At 41.6% G+C, this 19,129-nt stretch overlaps 1 protein-coding gene across 4 annotated transcripts in view; it reads left to right on the forward strand.

The window, feature by feature from the left end:
- Nucleotides 1-10,550: 10,550 nt before the first annotated feature.
- Nucleotides 10,551-19,129, forward strand: part of SLC25A14 (solute carrier family 25 member 14) — a 37,468-nt gene continuing 28,889 nt past the window's right edge. Inside the window, exons 1-4 of one of the 4 annotated variants that reach the window (XM_055562864.1) lie at nucleotides 10,696-10,826; nucleotides 10,957-11,203; nucleotides 16,441-16,534; nucleotides 17,843-17,990. In XM_055562864.1, the coding sequence (XP_055418839.1) occupies nucleotides 11,129-11,203; nucleotides 16,441-16,534; nucleotides 17,843-17,990 (317 nt within the window). In that variant the 5' untranslated portion in view covers nucleotides 10,696-10,826; nucleotides 10,957-11,128. Of the gene's footprint in view, nucleotides 10,827-10,956; nucleotides 11,204-12,153; nucleotides 12,173-16,440; nucleotides 16,535-17,842; nucleotides 17,991-19,129 lie in introns of those variants that run through there. The other 3 variants (XM_055562865.1, XM_055562863.1, XM_055562866.1) reach the window with 3 other exon arrangements.

Consider the following 19,129-nt stretch of genomic DNA (forward strand, 5'->3'; position numbering starts at 1 on the left):
CTTTTGAGATTGCATCCAAGTACTGCATTTCGGACTCTTTTGTTGACCATCATGGCCACTCCATTTCTTCTGAGGGATTCCTGCCTGCAGTACTAGATATAATGGTCATCTGAGTTAAATTCACCCACTCCAGTCCATTTTAGTTCGCTTTTTACTAAAATGTCAATGTTCACTCTTGCCATCTCCTGTTTGACCACTTCCAATTTGCCTTGATTCGTGGACCTAACATTCCAGGTTCCTATGCAATATTGCTCTTTTCAGCATCGGTCTTTACTTCCATCACCAGTCACATCCACAACTGGGTGTTGTTTTCACTTTTGGTCTGCTGCACCCAGAGCCCTTGCCTATGCGGCAGGCCACTGCTGACCCGTACCTTCACAGGAGACACCTAAACCCAGTTCTGGCTCAGTCTTTGTGGGGTCTCTGGGTTTTGGTGTGCACAAGGTTTGTTTGAGCCCTCTGAGCGTCTCTGGGAGGTAAGGGGTTTGATTCTAAACGCAATTTTGCCCCTCCTACTGTCTTGCTGGGGCTTCTCCTTTGCTCTTGGACATGGGGTATCTTTTTTTGGTGGGACCCGACATTCTCCTGTTGATGGTTGTTCAGTAGCGAGTTGTAGTTTTGGCGTTCTCACAGGAGAAGATGAGCGCACATCTACCATCTTAATTAATCTTGCTCTATAATGTTGGTACATATATACAATGGAATAATTATTGTACAAAGGAAGGAAATTCTGAAATAGAGTACAACATGGATTAACATTGAAACCTTATACTAGGTGAAAAAAACTAGATACAAAAGGACAAATATTGTATGATTTCACTTATATGAGATACCTAGAACTGTCACACTCAGAGAGACAGAAAGAACAGTGGATATTAAGGGCTGCAGGGAGAGTAGAAGGGGAAGTGATTGTTTAATGGGCTTATGTTTGAAATAATGGGAAGTTCTGGAAATTGATAGTGACTCATCCCAGGTGGCAGTGGTAAAGAACCTGCCTGCAATGCAGGAGAGGCAACAGGAGCCACAGGTTTGACCACTGGGTGGAGAAGATACCCTGTAGAAGGCAATGGCCACTCACTCCAGAATTCTTGCCTGGGAAATTCCATGGACAGAGGAGCCTGGTGGGCTACAGTCCAGGTGGTTGCAAAGAGTCAGAGACAACTTAGCCACTGAGCATGCATGCAGTGTTGTTTGCACAACATTGTGAATGTACTTAATGCACTGAACTATTAAAACGATAAATTATATATATTTTACCATAAACAACAATGACAGCAGCAACAATGACAAAAGGAGTCAAAATTAGGCTATTTCATAGAGTTGTTGTTCAGTTGCTGAGTTGATTAAGTTTGTTCAATTTCATATGCATTGAGTCGGTGATGTTATTTAATCATCTCATCCTCTGCCACCCCTTTCTCCTTTTGCCTTCAGTCTTTCCCAGCATCGGGGTCTTTTCCAGTGAATCAGCTCTTCGCATCAGGTGGCCAAAGTATTGGAGGTTCAGCTTCAGCATCAGTCCTTCCAATGAATATTCAGGGTTGACTTCCTTTAAAATTGACTGGTTTGATCTCCTTGCAGTCCAAGGGACTCTCTAGAGTCTTCTCCAGCACCACCATTTGAAAACATCAATTCTTTGGCACTCAGCCTTCTTTATGGTTGAACTTTCACGTCTGTCCACGACTATTGGAAAAAACATGGCTTTGACTATATGGATGTTTGTCTCAGAGTGCTGGGCTTAAATGAGATAATTCTTGTGCTGTGCTTAGTATAATGCTGCGCTTACGAATAAATTTCTAATACTTGGAACCATTTGAAGATGGAATGGGCTTCCTTAGGGATGGGATAGTGAGTGAGTCCATGCTACTGGATGTGTTTAACAGGAGGTGGATCAGACTTAAGTTTCGTATGCAAATGAATCACCTGGGGATAGTGTTTAAATACAGATTCTAATTTAAATAGGTCCTCTGTGGGGCATGACATTCTGCATTTCTAATAAGCCCCAGGTGATGATGAAGATGCCTAGTGATCAAATTTGAATAGCAGGGAGCTAGATGATTCTTTGGAGTGAGGGGATGCTGGAGAAGGTCTGTGATACTCCATCAGGTGGAGCATTGAATTAGATCTCTGCTGTCCATTATGGTGGCCACATCACCATATGTAGCTATTTGAAATGTATCTTGTCTGAGATGAGTTGTGGGTGTAAAATACACAAGAACTCAGTATAAAGAAAAGAAACTGTAAGACAGCTCATTAATACTTTTTATATTGATTACATTCTGAAATGATATTATTTTAGTTATATTGGGTTAAGTAAATATTGTTAAATTTTTTACAAGGGCTGTGAATAGAAGGTGATTGGGCAATAACTAGAGGGTATCAAAGGATTAGAAGAGGATTTTCTTGCTTTGGCAGCCTGGAAAGAATATGAAGCCAATAAGAAAGGGAGACTTTGGCTCTCCAGGATCAGCAAGGTGGGTGAGTGAGGGAGTGAGGTCTATAAGAAGGAAAGGAGGTTAAGACAAGGTTTGTGTGGCTTGTATTGTTGTTTAGTCGCTAAGTGGTATCTGACTCTTTGTGACCCCATGGACTGCAGCACGCCGGGTTTCCCTTTCCTTTACTCTTGTGGCTTGTATACAGGTGTATAAAAGATAGAAAGACTGGAAGGAAACATGTAGAAATGTTAACGCCAGTATCTAGGTAGTGGGGATGACGTTTGTATTATATTTTTGTGAAAGTGAAAAGAAATGTTACTCGCTTCAGTTGTGTCTGACTCTTTGTGATGCCATGGACTGTAGTCCGCCAGGTTCCTCTGTCTGTGGATTTCTCCAGACAAGAATACTGGAGTGGGTAGCCTTTTCCTTATCCAGGGGATCTTCCCGACCTGGGGATCAAACCCCGGTCTGTTGCTTTGCAGGCAGATTCTTTACCGTCTGAGCCACCAGTACTTCTTTGTATATGTTTTTGTATTTTCCTTTTTCTTCCATAAAGATGCATAACTTTTAAAATTGGGGAAATGTAGAGGGACCAGAAATTAGAGGTAGCTTGAAACACTGACTTTAGCACATGAGGCCACCCCAGAGGAACGTGTGACAGGAGCACACAAATCACAAGAATGATAGTATAATAAGCAAATGTGTAGGCATAGAAAGAAGACTAGGAAGAGGTGCTCCACCCTGTTAAGAGGAGTATCTCTGGATATTAGGATTTCAGGTAATTTATTTCAGTAATCTTTTCACTCCCAATCCAGGGATGGAACCCAGGTCTCCTGCATTGCAGGAGATTGTGGATTCTTTACCAGCTGAGCCATAAGGGAAGCCCTAAATACCATCTTTTGACTTTTGTGTATAATTCACTTTTTGTGTATACAGTTTTAAAATGATTATGTACTTTTTTATAATCAGAAAAAGAAGCTATTGTACTTTTGAAAAATAGGCATGTTCTTGCCTCACAGAAAATAATAGTCCCACTATATCCTGTGTTGATAAAACCACATCTTAGGCTCTCGTCTTCTTCTGGCTTGGAAGAAACAAGTGGCCTGTAGAACCGCTTGTGAACTGCCTATGCTGCTGCTGCTGCTGCTAAGTCACTTCAGTCGTGTCCGACTCTGTGCGACCCCATAGACAGCAGTCTACCAGGCTCCCCCGTCCCTGGGATTCTCCAGGCAAGAACACTGGAGTGGGTTGCCATTTCCTTCTCCAATGCATGAAAGTGAAAAGTGAAAGTGAAGTCACTCAGTTGTGTCCGACTCTTAGCGACCCCATGGACTGCAGCCTACCAGGCCCCTCCGTCCATGGGATTTTCCAGGCAAGAGTACTGGAGTGGGGTGCCATTGCCTTCTCCCGTGAACTGCCTATGGAGAGGGCCAAATCACGGGAAACTGGGCCTGCTACAGTGGCTGGGAGTGGCCTCTGGCCAACAGCCAGCAAGAAAGTGAAGCCCTGGTGGTACAGCTGCATAGAAGTGAATTCTGCAACAACCTGAGTGAGTTTGGACATGAATTCTTCCCCAGTCAAGTCTTGAGATAAAAACACACTGGCTATTTACAGGATAGGAGGCAGGCGGTCACTACAGGTGGGTCACTGCAAGATTATTGCATAACATGCAACAATCCGGAGAGAAAAGGGAGGACGGAATGTCTTTTAGGGCTGTTTAAGAATCACTGAAACAATGGAATATTACTCAGCCATAAAAAGAATGAAATAATGCCATTTGCAGCAGCATGGATGGACCTAGAGACTGTCTAGGTCTCCTAAATGAAGTAAGATAGAGAAAGATAAACAGCTGATTCTTAAACAGCCCTAAAAGACACTCCTGCCTCCTTTTTCTCTCCAGACTTTTATGACATGTCTTTCAAATATTTTTCCTATTAAAAAAAAAATGAGTTGCCTGTCTTTTGATTGCTGAGTTTAGGAGTTCTTTATTTATACTGGATATGAGATTTGGTGGGATACATGGATTAAAAATCTCTTCTCCCAGCCTGGAGCTTACCTTTTCACTCTTAATTGTGACTTTTAATGAAAATAAAAATGTTATCAATATTATTTCTTTTTTTCCCTCAGTTTTATTGCAATATGATTGACATAATATTGTATTAGTGATGTGAACTTCACCTCAATTAATTTAAAAAAAGGGCTTCTGACTCCAAATAAAATTCTTTTTTCATTTTTTTTAAGACGAGGTGTTTCTCTTGGGAGAGTAGAAAGATGAAAGCACTTTTTGGTTCAACATAAGTGAGAGTTTTCAAACAGAACTATCGAAGAGCTTAATGGGTTGACTTGTGATCTAGGCTTACAGTGGAAATATTCTAGCAGGGACTGGACAACTGTCTGTAATGAATATTATAGAAGGGAGCTCTAAATCTCCTTCTGACTTGAAGATTCAAGGATTCTATTCACTTGAATAGCTGATCTCTTGGAGAGATCAGAATTTGAACATTCCTGGCACCCACAACTACTGCATAACCCAAGACAGAGTATACTCAAATGTGGGTCACGTGGTAGAGACTATACACAGAAAGTGATTAAAAAGTGGCCAACTTTGACAAATTAAATTTTTTTTTTAATTTGCAGTTAAAAAAAATTTTGGAAACTAAGCAAACAGCAAATGTGTTAAATAAAAGTGTGCTATGTTTGTAGTGTTGTTTCTACAAATGCTATTTTAAAATTAATCTATTGTAGATGTTTTAAAATAAGTCATTTGAAAACAATGCTTCTTTTAATGAAGTTTACCTAGGTGTTTGGTGAGATTAACTGGCAGTGGCTGAGGCAACAAAAGTGCAGTACAGTCTTGTAGCAAAGCTAAGAGAGTGATTTGGTCAAAAGACAGCTATAATTCTACAAGGTTGGGCAGTCTGGATGTGAGGGACAGGCCCAGGTCACAGCTACAGCTAGATATATACGGTTCATGTCACTGGAGAGAATATCAGATCAGATCAGATCAGATCAGTCGCTCAGTCGTGTCCGACTCTTTGGGACCCCATGAATTGCAGCACACCAGGCCTCCCTGTCCATCACCAGCTCCCCGAGTTCACTGAGACTCACGTCCATCGAGTCAGTGATGCCATCCAGCCATCTCATCCTCTGTCATCCCCTTCTCCTCCTGCCCCCAGTCCCTCCCAGCATCAGAGTCTTTTCCAATGAGTCAACTGTTCGCATGAGGTGGCCAAAGTACTGGAGTTTCAGCTTCAGCATCATTCCCTCCAAAGAAATCCCAGGGCTGATCTCCTTCAGAATGGACTGCTTGGATCTCCTTGCAGTCCAAGGGACTCTCAAGAGTCTTCTCCAACACCACAGTTCAAAAGCATCAATTCTTCGGTGCTCAGCCTTCTTCACAGTCCAATTCTCATATCCATACATGACCACAGGAAAAACCATAGCCTTGACTAGATGAACCTTTGTTGGCAAATTAATGTCTCTGCTTTTGAATATGCTATCTAGGTTGGTCATAACTTTCCTTCCAAGGAGTAAGCGTCTTTTAATTTCATGGCTGCAGTCACCATCTGTAGTGATTTTGGAGCCCCCCAAAAATAAAGTCTGCCACTGTTTCCCCATCTATTTCCCATGAAGTGGTGGGACTGGATGCCATGATATTCGTTTTCTGAATTTAGGCCAACTTTTTCACTCTCCACTTTCACTTTCATCAAGAGGCTTTTGAGTTCCTCTTCACTTTCTGCCCTAAGGGTGGTGTCATCTGCATATCTGAGGTTATTGATATTTCTCCCAGCAATCTTGATTCCAGCTTGTGCTTCTTCCAGTCCAGCGTTTCTCATGATGTACTCTGCACATAAGTTAAATAAGCAGGGTGACAATATACAGCCTTGACGTACCCCTTTTCCTATTTGGAACCAGTCTGTTGTTCCATGTCCAGTTCTAACTGTTGCTTCCTGACCTGCATATAGGTTTCTCAAGAGGCAGGTCAGGTGGTCTGGTATTCCCATCTCTTTCAGAATTTTCCACAATTTATTGTGATCCACACAGTCAAAGGCTTTGGCATAGTCAATAAAGCAGAAATAGATGTTTTTCTGGGACTCTCTTGCTTTTTCCATGATCCAGCAGATGTTGTCAATTTGATCTCTGGTTCCTCTGCCTTTTCTAAAACCAGCTTGAACATCAGGAAGTTCACGGTTCACATATTGCTGAAGCCTGGCTTGGAGAATTTTGAGCATTACTTTACTAGCATGTGAGATGAGTGCAATTGTGCGGTAGTTTGAGCATTCTTTGGCATTGCCTTTCTTTGGGATTGGAATGAAAACTGACCTTTTCCAGTCCTGTGGCCACTGCTGAGTTTTCCAAATTTGCTGGCATATTGAGTGCAGCACTTTCACAGCATCATCTTTCAGGATTTGAAATAGCTCAACTGGAATTCCATCACCTCCACTAGCTTTGTTCGTAGTGATGCTTTCTAAGGCCCACTTGACTTCACATTCCAGGATGTCTGGCTCTAGGCCAGTGATCACACCATCGTGATTATCTGGGTCATGAAGATCTTTTTTGTACAGTTCTTCTGTGTATTCTTACCATCTCTTCTTAATATCTTCTGCTTCTGTTAGGTCCCTATCATTTCTGTCCTTTATCGAGCCCATCTTTGCATGAAATATTCCTTTGGTATCTCTGATTTTCTTGAAGAGATCCCTAGTCTTTCCCATTCTGTTGTTTTCCTCTATTCTTTGCATCGATCGCTGAAGAAGGCTTTCTTATCTCTCCTTGCCATTCTTTGGAACTCTGCATTCAGATGCTTATATCTTTCCTTTTCTCCTTTGCTTTTTGCTTCTCTTCTTTTCACAGCTATTTGTAAGGCCTCCCCAGACAGCCATTTTGCTTTTTTGCATTTCTTTTCTATGGGAACGGTCTTGATCCCTGTCTCCTGTACAATGTCACGAACCTCATTCCATAGTTCATCAGGCACTCTATCAGATTTAGGCCCTTAAATCTATTTCTCACTTCCACTGTATAATCATAAGGGATTTGATTTAGGTCATACCTGAATGGTCTAGTGGTTTTCCCTACTTTCTTCAATTTATGTCTGAATTTGGCAATAAGAAGTTCATGGTCTGAGCCACAGTCAGCTCCTGGTCTTGTTTTTGCTGACTGTATAGAGCTTCTCCATCTTTGGCTGCAAAGAATATAATCAGTCTGATTTCGGTGTTGACCATCTGGTGATGTCCATGTATAGAGTCTTCTCTTGTGTTGTTGGAAGAGGGTGTTTGCTATGACCAGTGCATTTTCTTGGCAAAACTCTATTAGTCTTTGCCCTGCTTCATTCCATATTCCAAGGCCAAATTTGCCTGTTACTCCAGGTGTTTCTTGACTTCCTACTTTTGCATTCCAGTCCCCTGTAATGAAAAGGACATCTTTTTTGGGTGTTAGTTCTAAAAGTTCTTGTAGGTCTTCATGGAACCGTTCAACTTCAGCTTCTTCAGCGTTACTGGTTGGGGCATAGACTTGGATTACTGAGATATTGAATGGTTTGCCTTGGAAATGAACAGAGATCATTCTGTCGTTTTTGAGATTGCATCCAAGTACTGCATTTCGGACTCTTTTGTTGACCATCATGGCCACTCCATTTCTTCTGAGGGATTCCTGCCTGCAGTACTAGATATAATGGTCATCTGAGTTAAATTCACCCACTCCAGTCCATTTCAGTTCGCTGATTTCTAGAATGTTGATGTTCACTCTTGTCATCTCCTGTTTGACCACTTCCAATTTGCCTTGATTCATGGACCTGACATTATATAGTCCTTCCAATTTAGAAAGACTCTAAGCTGTAACCCCCTTAGTCTGGCTGGAAGAGTGTACTTTGCTGAGATGTAAATTTAAGGGTATTCACATTTCGGAATGCATGTACAGGTTTCTCACATTATTTTTAGTAAGGAAGTTTCTGAAGGTAACAAGGCTAGTACTAAAGTTGAAAGCAGTGTTGCATAGTGGTTAAGAGCTTGGCCTCTCAAATTCAAAGCTGAATTTGAATACCAGCTTTGCCACTCACCATGTTACTCTCTTAACTTCTTAAGACCTCACTTTTCCGATCTATCAAAAGGGGGAAATAATAGCCCCTGTCTCCTGGGGTAGTTTTGTGCACATGAAAGCTTTTGCACCACCTTGGTAAGGATTCCATAGTGTCAGCTGCTACTATGTGTGCCGCCTGAATAAATTTTTTAAGTGGGGACAAAAAACCAAAATGTGAACTAAAATGAGAATGATTCTTTTGGAACAAAGGTATTCTGAACATTCATTCATTTAACAAATAATCATTTAGATCCACGTGCTTTGCATTGACTTTTACTCAACATCTAAACCATACTATTTTGTATTCCCGTGTGATTATGGATCCTTCACGCAAGAGGCTTAAAAATGTAGCCCATTGGTTAACATAATCACCTAGGGTGATTTGAAGTTGTCCCTTCTGGTTCCTGGGGGTGGCTAGAGCCTGAAGCTGGTCACCAGGGCCTCTTATCATTTGCTGGCTGATTGTGAGGTCCGGATTAACTCTCAGACTCCCCTGTTAGTATTCCACTCTTCATTTTATCTAAAACTTTTTATGGTTCCCTTTTCTGCTTCTAATTTGCTCTTTCTTAACCATGCTTTGGTTCCAAATAGGAAAAGGAGTACGTCAAGGCTGTATATTGTCACCCTGCTTATTTAACCTATATGCAGAGTACATCATAAGAAATGGTGGGCTGGAGGAAGCACAAGCTGGAATCAAGATTTCCAGGAGAAATATCAATACCCTCAGATATGCAGATGACACCACCCTTATGGCAGAAAGCGAAGAAGAACTAAAGAGCCTCTTGATGAAAGTGAAAGAGGAGAGTGAAAAAGTTGGCTTAAACTTTAACATTCAGAAAACTAAGATCATGGCATCTGGTCCCATCACTTCATGGCAAATAGATGGGGAAACAGTGGAAACAGTGGCTGACTTTATTTTTCTGGGCTCCAAAATCACTGCAGATGGTGACTGTAGCCATGAAATTAAAAAACGCTTGTTCCTTGGAAGGAAAGTTATGACCAACCTAGACAGCATATTCAAAAGCAGAGACATTGCTTTGTCAACAAAGGTCCGTCTAGTCAAGGCTATGGTTTTTCCAGTAGTCGTGTATGGATGTGAGAGTTGGACTGTGAAGAAAGCTGAGCACCAAAGAATTGATAGTTTTGAACTGTGGTGTTGGAGAAGACTCTTGAGAGTCCCTTGGACTGCAAGGGGATCCAACCAGTCCATCCTAAAGGAGATCAGTCCTGGGTGCTCTATTGGAAGGACTGATGTTGAAGCTGAAACTCCAATACTTTGGCCACCTGATGTGAAGAGCTGACTCATTTGAAAAGGCCCTGATGCTGGGAAAGATTGAGGACAGGAGGAGAAGGGGACGATAGAGGATGACATGGTTGGATGGCATCACCGACTCAGTGGACATGGGTTTGGGTAGACTTCGGCAGTTGGTGATGAACAGGGAGGCCTGGTGTGCTGCGGTTCATGGGGTCGCAAAGAGTCGGACACAACTGAGTGACTGAACTGAACCATGCTTTCAGGGCCTGGCAACCTCAGACCTGATGCTGAGGTTGTTTGTTTACTTGATCTTTATTTGTGTCTCCTCCGCCCCCATCTCCTCCCCCTGCCCCGTCCCCCCAGCTCAACTGCTCCTGCTAAGTCACTTCAGTCGTGACCGACTCTGTGTGACCCCATAGACTGCAGCCCACCAGGCACCCCCGTCCCTGGGATTCTCCAGGCAAGAACACTGGAGTGGGTTGCCATTTCCTTCTCCAATGCATGAAAGTGAAAAGTGAAAGGGAAGTCGCTCAGTCGTGTCCGACTCTTCGAGACCCCACGGAGGGCAGCCCAGCTCAGGCACCCCTCTAAATACCGCTCATGCCTTTTCCTACTTTTAAGATCTTTGCCCCGCCTCCTCACGCTCCCTTCATTCCCATACTCTGCGCGCAGGCGCCCCACCCCTCTTCTTTCCCTAGACCTCGCACGCGCGAGGTGGGTGGTGATACTGTAACAAGGCATCACTGCGCCCACGTTAGCTGCAGAAGCGGCTACATTCTCATGCCTTAGTCTCTTCTCCCTGCACTTCCCTCAAGTCAGGTTTCCCCCTCTGGGCCTTTGCGCCAGTAGCCTGCCCGACTCCCCCGTTAAGACCCTTGTCATTTCCGCCTTTTCCTTCGCGCCTCCGTTTTTAGGCTTAGAGGGGCGGAGTTGGGATGGCTGTACCACCGTTGCCGGGGCGACAGCTTGATTACTTCCGTTGGTATCAATGTTTCCGGGTTGGCGTTGCAGTGGCACTTCCGACTGTGGGAGCCTCGGCTTCCCAGTCGTCAGATGAGCCCGAGCAGGTGAGGGGGAGCTCCTGCACTTCCAGGCTGGGGAGCGGGGCTGGGCCGCGCCAGGCCGCGCGGGGCCGGGCTGGCCTGGTTCCCGACCTGGGAGGGGCTTAACGGTCCTTTGATCTCTCTCTCCCCTCAGCTGAGTCCCTTCCCTGTTTTTCACTCTTCTGGCATCGGTGGTTTTACTTCTTCGATTGAACCCTGCTTCCTCGACCCCCCAGGGAGGCCGCCTCATTAAGGCGCCTCCCTTCTCTCCACGAACTCGCTCTGACAGCTGAGGAACTGGCAAGATCCTGCTACCCAGAGGGTGAATGGGTATCTTTCCCGGAATAATCCTAATTTTTCTAAGGGTGAAGTTTGCAACGGCGGCCGTGATTGTAAGCGGAGTAAGCAAACACCTCCATTGTACTAGTGTGAGGGATGCTGTTGAAAGGTGCTCCCTTTCAATTTCTACCCCCTGTCACTCCTTGAGATCAAGGCATTGAAGGCATCTATTAAAATGCAGTTCAGCTAACTGATTGGGATGACAGCCATTATGAATATGAATTAGCTTCTCAGATAAGGTAAAAGCAGGGACATTTGTAGTTCTCTGTCAGTGTTTCCTTGTTGTTGTTTTTTTTTTTTCAGACCAGGGGTGCTTCAAGTCATCAACTCTTCCCTCACCTTCATTCCCTACATTATCAAGTTCCTTTGTGTCTCCATTTTAGAAGTTTATCTCTAATCTTGCTGCCAACAAACATCTTGTCTGCTTTACTTCACACCATCCTAAGCTAGTTTCCTTGCCTCTCCTGTTTGTAATCCATTGCTTGCTGCAACCCTAGTAGGCTAACTAAAATGTGGTAGATTTCATCAGGTCACTAGTCTATTCAAAAATTTACAGTATCCCTTCCACCCTGCCACACTCACTTTGATTTCATGCCTTTCAACTGAATCTGTTCCTTATCATACTGTTTGTCTGATATTGTTTCAATATAAGCAAGATGTAAACAACATATTGTTTCAATATAGAATAATTCTCTGTTCCAGTTAGGTTGCGTTCTTTCTTCTGAGAACAAACCATACTGATGCTTGCCTCCACATCCTGTGTTTTTCCCCAAATTTGTGTCTCTACAGCCTGTTCTCCCCTTACTCTCTCCTTTACCTACACCTGTGAATATTCTACCTGCCCTCTATCAAGGCCCACTTTAAGTTCTCTCATCTCCATAAGCTTTTTCGAATTATTCAAGCTCATGTGGATTGGTTCCTTTTCCATGCTTGTCCTGCTCTTATAGTTTGTGCTATATAGTTTAGCACTTATTTTTTTTTCTCTGATGAACTACTTTGATTTCTTCCACCGGATTATAAGCTCTTGAAAGGCAAGTACTGTATTTCATACAACTTTTATCCCCACACCCATCTCCTTAATTATCCAGGAAACATAAATATCGTTATGGTGTTAGAACATGTTATGTGGTTTTCTTTTAAACATGGCATTTGTACCTGTAGCACATTGGACATTTAGTATGCCTTCAATAAGCATTTGCTTGAGTCTCTATTTTATCTTCTGAATCTGAGAATATCTAATGCCTACTCTTTCTTAAAGGGGAAACCAAGAAAAGCGCCTGGATTTTTCTGACCAGAGCTTTGCAGTAGTGTGACAGGATTATGTAACTTGTGTTCTAGGACATTCTTCTCATTCTTTAGGCTATCAAATATTCCTTAGTCAGATTTCAGAATACATGTCTGCAGTTTGAAGGCATTTTTCATTGGCTTCTTTACACAATGAAAATACTTAAGGTACTGTATTTCTATTTTAACTCAGATGTGGCTTCTTTTACCCATATCTGGGGATAGACCCCACAAATCAAAATCCTTTGGGGAGTATTTTACACAAATAATTTTCTGCAACAAAACCTAGGGAGAGAGTCTCTGAGGATCAGCAAAGTGTCATGTACAGAGTGTGTAGTATTGGTCGGGTCCAGCAAGTTATCTTTCTGATTTCCCCTGTAACCTTTTACATACAGGCTGTATATGTTTATAATGGACATCACGGTGGAGCCAACCAAGTATTTAATGGATGTGTACCCAATTCTGTGTAAGCTATTTTAGGGGTTATAAAAAGTACCGTGAGACCAGGTGCCAGCCTTCAGGGATCTTACCTAGTTAAGAGAGAAAATAACACGGGGCAACCAGAATATAAAACCTCATCCTAGTCATTATTTGTATGCCTGAGATTTAAGATATAGAGGAGATAAATGAAGGCTCAAAAGAGCATTACACAGCTGTGGAATAGGTATGACATAACATGCATGCATGTATACAGCCTTATGTAAAAGACTTGGAGATTATAGCTGACATTTTAATGATTCAGTAGTGTGATATGACTCCCATAAAAGTGACTGCAATTTTCAGCTATAGTAATTGAAGTGTTGGAGAACAACAAAAATTATTGGTAGATATTTAGCCTAAAAAATAAGTTGTAGGAGAAAATGGTAGCTGTCTTTAACTGTTTGAAGGACTCCCCTAGGAGAAAAGAATAAATTGTTCATACTGCCTCCAAAATATGAGTGAAAACTAGAGGAAGACAGACTTTTGGCTCAGTATGAGAAGGGAATGTCTAAAATCAGACTTAAAGATGATACAGGATTTCTTCATAACAAGATTCTTTCCCTGCATTGGAGGGAAAGAAAGTTTACTATCAGATGGGAGTGGGAAGATGGCAGTGGTCCCAGACTTTTAGTCTTCATGGACCAGTAAAATTGAAATGAAGGTGTGGGGAGGCGGCACAAATTAGGGTACCCAGTCTTATTTTGCCAAATAAGAACACTGAACAAAATCAACTACCAGCTACTACATTTCATATAAGAAAGGTGATTTTTGAAAAATGCTCCAGGAGTAGGAAGAACATGATCTTCTAATAGTCCTTTAAATGAGATACATTTAGCTGAAAAAAGGCACTTGGTGCCCTTATTTTTATTTCAATTCAGAATTGTGAAAATTTCATTAAAGAACTACTGGGCTAACTGACCAGAGATTGTGACTGGTCTTTCTGCTCCCTGCTGTGGCTTTGCCCCCTGCCTTTAACTGCATTAGTATTATTCTCTGAACCCTGAGTACATCTTTATTAAAAGGCAGGTAGCAGGTAGTCAAGTCAGGCTTCTTCTATAATGAAGAGTTGAAAGAAGTGATGAAGAGAGAGCTTTCGAGAGAAGCATAGCTGCCTTTTGAAATGTTTGACTGTTTGGGGAAATCTCTAAATTAGTGAATGGAAAGGGGATTCCCCCTTCTAAACTTAGAAAAAGGACATGCCAGTTCCTTGCTTTTCCATGTCTACCCTTTCATTGTGTGTGTCATGTGTTGCTATTATTTGTAGTTTTAAAATATGGGCATAACTGAAAATGTTGATAAGGTAGTATTTAGTACTCAAGACTCTTCTTTCAAGCTGCAGCTGATATTTAAAGTACTTATTCCTACTTTGCTTTTTAGAATTCTTTTAAACAGTTTTCCTCCAAAAGAGCTATGTATTGCCGACTCTGTATGTCAGATGGACTGGCTGATCATATTATGCATGAAAGGAAGTTTCCGTAATTATTTTTGTGGCCTCTTAAACATTTGTCTGCATGTTAGCTATCCTTTCTGGAAAGTTGTTTTTCTGTGCTTAGTTACAGAGGATTCCTTATGCGGAAACAAAGCAAAACCTTGTCTCCGCTTAAAGCGAAAAACCGAAAAGTGAAGTCGCTCAGTCGTGTCCAAGTTTTTGCGACCCCATGGACTGTAGCCTGCCACGCTGCTCTGTCCATGGGATTTTCCAGGCAAGAGTACTGGAATGGGTTGCCATTTCCTTCTCCTCTTAAAAGAGACTGTCAATTCAGTGCTAATCCCAGATTGGGCAGTAGGGGAGGTGGGCAGTAAGTATTATCTGTTAAAATATATATATTTGAGTACTTAACTATTCAAAAAATGTAATAATGGTAACTAATAGTTGTTGAATTAGGTGCCAGGTACTTTTCTAAGAGTTTTATGTGTTTTATTTAATTTTCATAACAATCCTATAATACAGTACTTATTATTATTCCCATTTTACAATTCAGCAAACTCAGGCACACGTGGTTAAATAACTTGCCCAAGGTCTCAGAATGAATAAGTGGTGGTGCCAGGATTTAAACCTAGGCAAGTCTAACTTTTCGAATCCTCATCCCTGGCCAAAGACCAGTTGAAGTTGCTTTTGAAATTCAATAGTAGGCAGACCTTGAAGATCTGAAAAAAGGAATATTTAAGAGAAATCTGAGAAGCCATCCTAAGAAAATAGCTTCCAGCTGGACCAGAATTTAGTAGGCAAGGCCTAGAGCAGAAGGTCTTAAAGCTTGAAAATATCAGCATTGTTTGTAAATTTTCATATTCTCAGGCCAGACCCAGACCACCAATCAAAATCTTGCAGAAGTAAGCCCCAGCAATCTGTGTTTTAATCTGCCTTCTGGGTGATTCTGGTGCCCATTAAAATTTGAGAACCACTCTTGGAGAAGGCAGAGCTGTAGGGAAAATAAAATTCCAGAGAGAAATAGCTGGGAGTGGCAGGAAAAGAAAATAGGCTGAAAAGATTGAGGGGGACAGGTCTAATGGGGGCAGGAGGGGAGGGAGGTAAGGAGGACTGGGAGTAGAATACTTTGTTAAAGAACTCAAACATCAAAGAGAAACAGTATTTATATTTATGTGCTTTAAAAGGTGGAGAAGGCAATGGCACCCCACTCCAGTATTCCTGCCTGTAAAATCCCATGGAGGCGGAGCCTGGTAGGCTGCAATCCATGGGGTCGCTGAGGGTCGGACACGACTGAGCGACTTCCCTTTCACTTTTCACTTTCATGCATTGGAGAAGGAAATGGCAACCCACTCCGGTGTTCTTGCCTGGAGAATCCCAGGGATGGGGGAGCCTGGTGGACTGCCGTCTATGGGGTCACACAGAGTCGGACATGACTGAAGTGACTTAGCAGCTTTAAAAGGACAGAGACAAGGAGATTCACTAGATGGATATATGTTAAATGTCAGGGAGAAGAGGGACATCATCCATGTTGCTGTCATTCCTCAGAGAAACAAAGGAAGGTGAAAAGGTGCTTAACTTGGCCTGGGCCTAGTGGGAGGAGGTTTTGTGTAGCTGGAAAGTAGCTAGATGAAATAAAGTTTAGTGGAGAGATGAGAGGGCTAAGAATATGAGAAGGTAGTGATGCCAGTCTGTGCTTTGCACCTGAATCAAGCTAACAATACCATGAACTGCTTTTATGAGATGCCTCAGCCTATGTAATTTAAACTCCAGATTCCTTCACTTGTAATTGTCTAATTGAATGTCTAAGTTGGGTGTGCTAGATGGACTGAAACCTCTTCTTCGGGTGGGATGGGGATAAAACACTAAAGAAACTAGAGAACGTGAAGTGCACAGGTTGACATTTGAGTGAATCGCACACTTACCCCTACAGAAAGGCAGTAAAGAACACGTTCATGGTCATCTATCACATAAGAGGAGCCTTCATTTTGTGTCATTCCACTTGGTAGGGTTTTTCTCTATGTCTGTTTTGTTTGCTCTAAGTTGTGATCATACACTGACAGGTGCTCCTCACTCTTGTGCCTTGTTCTGATTTGTGTTTATTTTTAGCACCAGAAAAGTGCCACTGTAAGCCATGAGATGTCTGGTCTGAACTGGAAACCCTTTGTATATGGCGGCCTTGCCTCTATTGTTGCTGAGTTTGGTAAGAATGTGGAAACCAACATATCTGCTCCTTTGGGGTATAGATATGGTAATGTTATTTTTGGTAAAAAGTGGAGAAAAAGAAGCTTGCCTATTTGCTTTAAAAACTGTTGTCTCATACATCAACATGAATCATCCAGAAACCAACACAATACTGTAATTATCCTTCAATTAAAAATAAGAAAAAAACTTGTCTCAATTCTATCAAGTAATATTTTCTGGGAAAGTACTACTACTGCAAGTGATGTTAAGAAAAGTCAAACTTAGGACGCTGTTTTGGTGGTTTAATGATTTAATTTGCTAGGCTTAAGAAGTGTGCATGAAAATATAGAGGAGTTCGATAAGATAGCGGTTTCTGCTATATTCTTATACTAATGACCTTTCCTTTGTGCTCAGTTGTTCATAAATTTCTTAGTAAGTATTCAAACTCCTTGTTGTCAAACCTCTTTCCCATTTTGGAAGAAAATTGACCAACAAGATCAAACCAGATTCTTCTCTTTTTGATTTTAATTTTGGAGTACTTTTAGATTATTTTTCATTTTCCAGATTCTATTTCCTAAATTGTTTGTTGAGTGACCCCACTAGCTTTTCTTGACTTTCTTGTCATGAACTCTGGTGTTAGGATATCAGGGTCATCAGTGACCAGAGTTGCATAATCACTGTGTTAGTTTTAGACCTTGAAATAGTCCTTGAAACATTTTGCCAATATAATGACTACTTTGTCTGTGTTGATATAATAAGAGAAAGAAGTTTGGTTAAAGAAATTTTCCTGCTAAACACTGTGCTGGTTAGTCCTGAATTACCCAAGGAACCAGATGAGTAGGCTATTTAGTCCTGTATAGGACTTTACCCGGAGAAGGTAATGGCATCCCACTCCAGTACTCTTGCCTGGAAAATCCCATGGATGGAGGAGCCTGGTGGGCTGCAGTCCATGGGGTCGCTGAGGGTCGGACACGACTGAGCGAATTCCTTTTCACTTTTCACTTTCATGCATTGGAGAAGGAAATGGCAACCCACTCCAGTGTTCTTGCCTGGAGAATCCCAGGGACGGGGGAGCCTGGTGGGCTGCCGTCTTTGGGGTCGCAGAGTCGGACATGACTGAAGCGACTTAGCAGCAGCAGCAGCAGATATAGTACATTTCACTTTATCATATATAGCCCTTGTCCTCTGATAGTAATATTTTAGTGAAGATCTAGCTGTTATAAAAAGGACTTTGCCTTATGTTTTAAAAATTACCATTGGCCTGAATCATCCAAAATTTAACTATGACTCTCTGGAAAAACTTACAAATGAGTGTGTTACTTCATAGGAACTTTCCCCGTGGACCTGACCAAAACAAGACTTCAAGTTCAAGGCCAAAGTATTGATGTCCGCTTCAAAGAGATAAAATACCGAGGAATGTTTCATGCTTTGTTCCGAATCTATAAAGAAGAAGGTGTATTGGCTCTGTATTCGGGGTGAGAATGGATTCTTTCCTTACATCATGAAGAGAAATAATTTTTTGAGAAGCCATGTAGTTCAGCATTAGATAGTTTGTGCCGTTTATATCCACCATTTCAACTTGTAATTCAATATTTTTTTAACTTTTTGTTTTATATTGGAGTACAGCTGATTAACAGTGTTGTGATAGTTTTAGGTGAACAGTGAAGGGGCTCAGCCATACATATACATGTATCCATATGCCCCCAAACTCCTGTCACATCCATGCTGTCACAAAATGTAATTCAATATTGATGTGCCAATTTATATTTCACTTGCTTGTAAATCTTGAGCTTTGGATTTTGTGTTCATTTGGCTATAAGTGATACATTTTAAAAACAGATATCTCAGTGTAGCCCTGGCTTTCTCCTTTTTTCCTGAGAGTCATCCATAGCCACCATGAATAGCAGAGCACCAATTGACAGTATATATTTCTGTGATACTCTTCCTGAGTTGCCAAATCCTGACTTAAATTATTTTTTCCTCTTTAAAGAAATACTATTCTGGCAGTTTAAACATAACATGAAGAATAAGAGAGAGGGAGACCCATCATTTTTTGGGGGGGGAATCATCTTTTGATTATTCATAAATTGGCGGCTTATTGTCCACTGTGTTGTTTAATCTGCTGCCAATTTACTAGTTCACTTCTGCATCTAGGGTCCCAGTTCATTGCTCTGGGAATGGATATCAATTTTATTATTAACTTATGTTGGACTTAATTTCAAAGATAATTTACTTGGGGAAAAAATCAAGAATTACATCCTGAAGCAAATGAGTCATGGATCATGTGTTTCACCTTGTTCTTTCATCGGCACAGATAATCACAAGATACTTTTTTCAGATAGCAAGCAATAAAGTCAGAAATATGCATGTTTTGTCATCATTTTAAAATCTTAACTGTTTGAACTGCTGCTGTCTTTCTATTTATAACTGCTAAAGTTTAATTCTGCAATATGGAAGAATCTCAAAGGAGGTATGAGTGAGAATATCTCCAGTTAATAAGCAGAACTTGAATAGAATGAAATCTTGGCTCTGGTGTCTCCTGGATAAGATTAAAGTTGTATCTGCAACTGCTAGGAATTAAGGTGGATTTTTTTTAAAAAGCTATGAAGCAGGT

This window comes from Bubalus kerabau, chromosome X (genome assembly GCF_029407905.1).
Source record: "Bubalus kerabau isolate K-KA32 ecotype Philippines breed swamp buffalo chromosome X, PCC_UOA_SB_1v2, whole genome shotgun sequence".
In the NCBI taxonomy this organism is placed as follows: domain Eukaryota; kingdom Metazoa; phylum Chordata; class Mammalia; order Artiodactyla; family Bovidae; genus Bubalus; species Bubalus kerabau.